The sequence below is a fragment of the Nematolebias whitei genome, chromosome 21, assembly GCF_014905685.2.
Source record: "Nematolebias whitei isolate Nwh7 chromosome 21, NemWhi1, whole genome shotgun sequence".
Taxonomy (NCBI): domain Eukaryota; kingdom Metazoa; phylum Chordata; class Actinopteri; order Cyprinodontiformes; family Rivulidae; genus Nematolebias; species Nematolebias whitei.
Window position 1 is genome coordinate 31739578 of NC_056518.1, and position 6204 is coordinate 31745781.

The window sequence follows — 6204 nt, forward strand, 5'->3', positions numbered from 1 at the left end:
CAGAGACAGACTCAGAGACAGACTCAGAGACAGACTCAGTGACTGACCCAGAGCCAAACTCAGAGACAGACTCAGAGACATTCCACAGCTTCAGATGGTTTTAGGATTAAAGACAACAGGTGGAGCTGAAACTTCAGCGCCTGTTTTTTGAGTTGTCGACCAAGAACACACCGATCTGCTGCACCAGAACCAGGTGAACCTCCAGAACCAAACAAAGGTCCACTGTGATGATTCAAACTACAACAACTGTTAGTCTCTAATAAATCATTCTCTGTAACAAAACAACACAATGTCCTTTTGGAGACTTCAGCGTGGAGATGTGTACGCCACACGGCCAACAGCTCAGCTACAACACATCCCAGCAGACCAACCAAAGACACAGAGCCCATCTGTCCCTCATGTTCATGACCTCCGGCTGCAGGACTGAGAGGTCAAAAGTCAGGCCAACCTTCAGGGGTGCAGAACAAGCAGCTGCAGGACACCTGGAGACAGCTGTGACAACTCTGTCCATGTTGGTGGGACCCCCCCCCACCCCCCTGCACAACACCGAAGCCACTGCTCTTCTGGATGTGTCACTGTGTTGAGGTCCAACCACAAGGACCAGAGATTCACGTCCTCCTTCTGGATGTCCAGTGTCTCTGACATGGTCTCAAAACATAAAATCTCAACTCGTTGGTAATCTGCTGGAGGATTCTAAATGAGACCAACTCTGTATTTACATGTTAGATGTTTGTGTGAATCAAACAAAACACGAGGATCTGTGAATCTCAAGGTGCCAGAACTTGGTCTCAATGAACATGAGTAATCAGATCAGGTGTTTACACTACGTGAACCATTTTTAAGAAATGATGAGGTCACTTTGAATGAACGACAGCAACATGTCTGTTTAAAGTTGTTCCAGGTCCAGGTGTCCTCTGAGGAACCTCAGAGTTGTGACAGGTTTCCTCTCAGATGGATTTTCTCCAAACTCATCCCAGTACATTTCAAACCATCATGACTCTCAGACAGAGGCTGGTCCACCCTAAGGACATAAACACAGAGTGGTGTGGTGTCTGCAGTCCAGTGCAGCGAAGAAGGTCCACATCTTTATATTAGAGAAACCAAACAGCTTCTACACAGACGCATGGCTCAACACAGGAGAGCCACCTCCTCAGGACAAGACTCAGACGTTCACCTACACCTCAAGGATAAGGGACACTCTTTTGAGGACCAGAATGTTTACATTTTGGACTGAGAAAACAGATGGTTTGAGATGGTTGTGAAGGAGGCCATCTACGTAAAAAGAGAGAAACTATCTTTAAACAGAGGAGGTCTGATTTAAAAACACTTATAATGCAGTTTTAGGACTGATACCATCAGTTTCACTCCAATCAAGAACTCCATCCATGTGACCAGAGTGGCCCATCTGTGAGTCAGACTAACAGAGACCCTAACAGACCTCTATGGTGAGGAGTGAAAGGGCAATCTGCATGTGAACCTAGCTTACAGATCACCTCAACTTGTAACTCAAACTCCACACCCTCTCCATTCTTTGAATTGAGAAAGCTCCTCAGAGGAGAAGCGAAACGTCTCGAGCTACAAAGTAAAGTCCAGTTGTTTGTTTTTAACTTTTTTTTTTAAATTTCCTCTGAGAAGCACTGCATGTGAGGGTCTGAAGACCACCACCATCCAGTACTGGCCTCCAGCCTCGTCCTTGGAGCTCAAAGTTCTACAGAAACTTGCAGAAAATCAAATTTACTTCTACACCTGTATAACCTTAATGTTAAACCAATTCAAGATGGCCGTTTCAGCCAAGTGACCTTAAAAACCCAAAAACATCATAAATTTGTGGGTTTTATGGATATTTTGCTAGAATTTAGTGGCCGAGTCAAAACAAGTTGATTGTGCTGCTTAAGCCTTTTAATAAAACTTTACTGATGAACATTTGAGTGAGTTTCATTCCAGACGGCACATCAGGTGACTCTAACCAGCTTTAACTCCGCCCCATTTTCCAGATGTGGATGTAAACTGTGACCTGTCACATCGGATCGAGGATTACGTCACCAAGTGGTATTTTGAGATGTAGGCAGCTACATTGGTTAGAAATATGTGATAAGTGGGTTGTGTCAAAATATTTTGAATACTAATAAATCCATAATAAAACTTTAAAGAATGTTTTGAAGCACTTTTCTGAGCACAACCAACAACTATCAATGAAAGTGAGTGGAAAACCCCACATGTCCGTTACTTTCCCTGCTCATTAGTGAAGCTACCGTGTTTTTCAGACTGTAAGGTGCATTAAGCGAAACAAGTTCATTTTGACAGATTTTTGAGCGCCGTGTACCAAATATAATCAGTTCGAGGTCAGTAAGCACAACCAGAATTAATACATAAGGCGCACCGGATTATAAGGCTCACTGTCGATTTTTGATGAAAATAAAGGATTTTTAAGTGCGTCTTATAGTCTGAAAAATACGGTATTTTCAGTAGAAGCTGGGAAATACCAATACATAAAAGGGGTTTGGGGTTCCTCTTCAAAATGGTGATAAGAAATCCCCATACGAACATGATAAAATCTGGATTCGGACAGATTTTCCAGGGGTTATCAGACGAATCAAGCCGTATTCCTGGAAGTACTCATGATATCAGAATGATCTTGTGTCCAAATGAGGCTTAAACAAGCAGGAAGTGGAAAACCTGCTTAGTTTATTTGATACCTGGTTTGATGGGATGGTCACAAATGAGGTGTGGTAGTAGCCGACCGTCATCTTCAACACACTCTGCGTGGAGATCTACAAATTTTGAACAAAACTGCCACAACACAAGGTGATTATGGCCTAAAAGGAAAACCAGGAGTTGAGCGAAGAATCCTTTCAGGATCTGCTCCCTCCACAGGAACCACATGAACTTCAGCCTTTGGTTCTGGAACAGGTCCAAGTCTGAAGCAGGAGGAGGATACAGCAAAGTGCACGGAAGGAAGACTAGAAAAATGCCTCCATATTGGTTTCTGCAGCAACTCTTGTTTCTTCACACTGACCGAGTGAAGGAGTGAAAAAACACAAACTGTGACCAAGATACACAACTCTGAGAAAGGTGAAGACGTTGTTCCAGTATATAGGTTGACCCCCTACCCACCCCGCCCCCGTGTCCCATCTCCTCCTGCTTTGCCACAGAATTTTAAACAAATACTCAAAATATACAGAAAATATGGAAATATAATATATATATAGATACATTTAGAGTAAGGAAGTAATGTTCAGGGCAGTTCGACCAGGTCCACGCTGTCCACGTTCTTCATGAAGCGCCACATCTCCTTCTTGTCACCGGGGGGTGGGGGTGGGGGGTCCGGACCACTCTGCAGTGCTCCGCAGGAAATTATGCTAACAAAAATAAATACTATGACTCCATCCCACTGGCACTCAACAACATATTTCCATTTGAGATATAACGTGTTTAAATCAAAAATAGTTCTTTTGATTCTTCTTCGTGTGAGATTCTTTTTGTTGCATTTATTTTATTTTTTTTGCATTTTTATCTCCAAAATACAGTGTAAAAAGTCATCCTCATCACGTTGAAAAAATATAGACCTCTGATTGGCTCTGCTGTCGTCAGGTGTCAGACGTCCCTCTGGTCCAGGGGGTGCAGCAGCACCTGTGGGCGACAGCATCGTTTGGTAGGAACCCGATCCCAGCTGTAAACACACTCAGACAAGCTCAGGGTCGATGTCGGCGCCGCCCGTTGGCATCCGGTTGCAGAACACACCTCCAAGCATTCTTACAGGAGGGGATGAGGGAGGGAGAGGAGGAGTTTCAGAAAACCCCACGTTGGCCTCTCCTGTATGTTCTGACCATTCAAGACTGGTCCAAACTCTACAGCGAGACGCCCCTCTTACAGCTGAAGTTCTGGGTTTCTATTCGGTGAGTCCGGTCCGTTTAAAAGCCTTCTATATGACAGTAGGCCTCCAGACTGGAGAAGAGAATGTAAAGGAACCACAGGCTGAAAAGGAAGGCTGATGTGGCCAGTCTGTGCCGCCTGGGCCCCCCCAGTTCTCCCCCAATGTGGGCGCGGCGGCGGTAAAGCAGCACCGACACAGCCAGGAAGGCGAAGATGGTGAAGAGAGTGACGGAGAACGCCAGCGAGCCGGCCTCCACCACAAATGGCTTCCCTTTCATTTGCCAATAAATGGCCGCCACCGACCAGGCCATGCCGATTCCCAGGAAGACGTTGACGGCGTTGCTGCCAGTCACGTTCCCAATGGAGGCGTCCGCATACGTGTCCTGGACCGCCGCCACCTTACTGGCAAAGGTGTCTGTGGAGAGAGAAGACGTTTGACATCCAGAGGTCTCAGCAGAACATCAACACAGGTGACCAGAGCCGGACCGCTGACGAGCCGAAACCACGGCAGAATTTCTGGAGTTTCTATCACCAGTTTGGTGTGGTAGTAGCTGAGCATTGTCCACAACACATACTCTGATGGTCTTTGCTTGAAACCTTGGCATTAACCGCTGGGGTCAACCTGGTTTGTCTTTTAGTAAAATATCCAAACAAATCCCTGAACGAATTTCAATAAAGCTCAGTTTTTATTGGTTGTGCACCTACAACGGATTAAACTTTGAAGGCAGCTCAATACAAGATGGCTGCCGTAACTAATCGACCTTAGCCTCAACAAAAATGGCTGTAACTCAGTCCGTTTCACAAATATTGATCAAAGATTTGGTGTATTAGTAGTTGATAGTTGTGAGATTGAGCAAATTGGCATTTCCAAGGTTTGACCAAACTTCAGAATACCCGTACGGACAGAGAAGACCATCAGTGTCCCTCGCCTGGACATGAGTTACTGGGCCCCACCCTGGAGCCAGGTCTGGGGGAGGGGCTTGTTGGCAAGCGCCTTGTGATTAGGCCTTTACACACGGGGTCCTGTGGGCCCACCGCCTGCAGGACGGGTCGTACGAGTCGGGTGGGTGGTAGCTGGAAAAAAGCTTTAAGCATTTAGTTCATGTTTCATGTGCTCGGGTGGAACGTGTCAACATCTGCCTCATGGGATCTTTTTAAAGCTTAGAGTATGTGTTAGGTATGACCCTCAGCTACTACCACATCAGGCTTGAGGTCATCATCTGTAAAACTGACAGAGTTATTGTCATGCTTTTTTTTTTTTAATAAGGTCAGTTATGTAGCTGTTGCAGCCATTTTGAATTAGCCTGACTAACAGCTGTAGATGTGCATGTCATGACCAAAGTTTTATTAACATCTGTCCAGTCGTTCGACATATTTTGCTAACAGACAGCGTTGACTCTAAATAGTTAATGGCCAATCCTGTGCTCAGAATATGTGTAAGGATCAGTCTCATACACTACCACACCAAACAGGTGAAAATTGAGAAGTTAAACCCGTTCTGGTCGTTTAGCAGGTCAGCGGGTCTTGGTGGCGCCGCTGGGCTCACCTGGGACCGACGTGCCGAGGGCGACAAACACCACAGCGGTGACCGAGTCCTTGAGGCCGATGGTGCAGCCGAAGTGAGAGGCCAGGTCACCGATGACGGCTGTGAGCAAGCCGATGATGATGATGGAGATGGTGAAGCAGGCCCAGCCGTTCAAGTAGTCCGTGGGAGGAACGCAGGCGAACAGCACCTTCCAGAAGACGGTGAGGAAGTGCATGACGTAGTCGAAGCAGGACGGAAGGCGTTCCTCTCCTGTGTCGTCCTCATCCTCATCTCCTGGGCAGAAGTGTGGCCGAACGAGTGGAGGAGACAGAGCAGGGTTGAAACGTGACGAAGGGGCGGGGGTGGGGGAGCACAGAATGAGACGAGGATGAAGGAAGAGGGGTGAAGAAGGAGAACAAAACATAAAGAGCAAGAAGGAAAAAAGAACAGATAAGAGAGGGGAGGAAACAAAAATGATGACAGGTGAGGACCAGAGAGATGGAAGAGCGGCAGAACAAATGGAAGGGGGGGGGGGGGGGGGGGCAGAGAAGGAAGGAAAGAGAAGAAGAACCACTTAAAACGACTTTCCACTCATTTCTCAGTGTGACCCTCAGCTGGAGGGAACCTCATGCACGTTCAACACTAAACGTGCCGACGGCCACAAACAGCTGCTGGTCTGAAAACACAGTGAGTTCTGATGATTGAAACGCTTATGTGCGCTAGCTGCTGAATGCTGGCTGCTGAATGCTAGCTGCTGACTGCTAGCTGCTGAATGCTAGCTGCTGAATGCTAGCTGCTGAATGCTA

The 6204-nt window shown here is 46.6% G+C and overlaps 1 protein-coding gene across 1 annotated transcript in view; it reads right to left on the reverse strand.

Annotated features, from left to right (window-relative positions):
* Nucleotides 1-3215: 3215 nt before the first annotated feature.
* slc8a3 (solute carrier family 8 member 3) overlaps nucleotides 3216-6204 on the reverse strand; it is a 54148-nt gene continuing 51159 nt past the window's right edge. The window contains exons 7-8 of the mRNA XM_037694609.1: nucleotides 5420-5692; nucleotides 3216-4288 (exon numbers count right to left, since the gene is read on the reverse strand). Coding sequence (XP_037550537.1) covers nucleotides 3912-4288; nucleotides 5420-5692 — 650 coding nt within the window. The 3' untranslated portion in view covers nucleotides 3216-3911. The remainder of the gene's footprint in view (nucleotides 4289-5419; nucleotides 5693-6204) is intronic.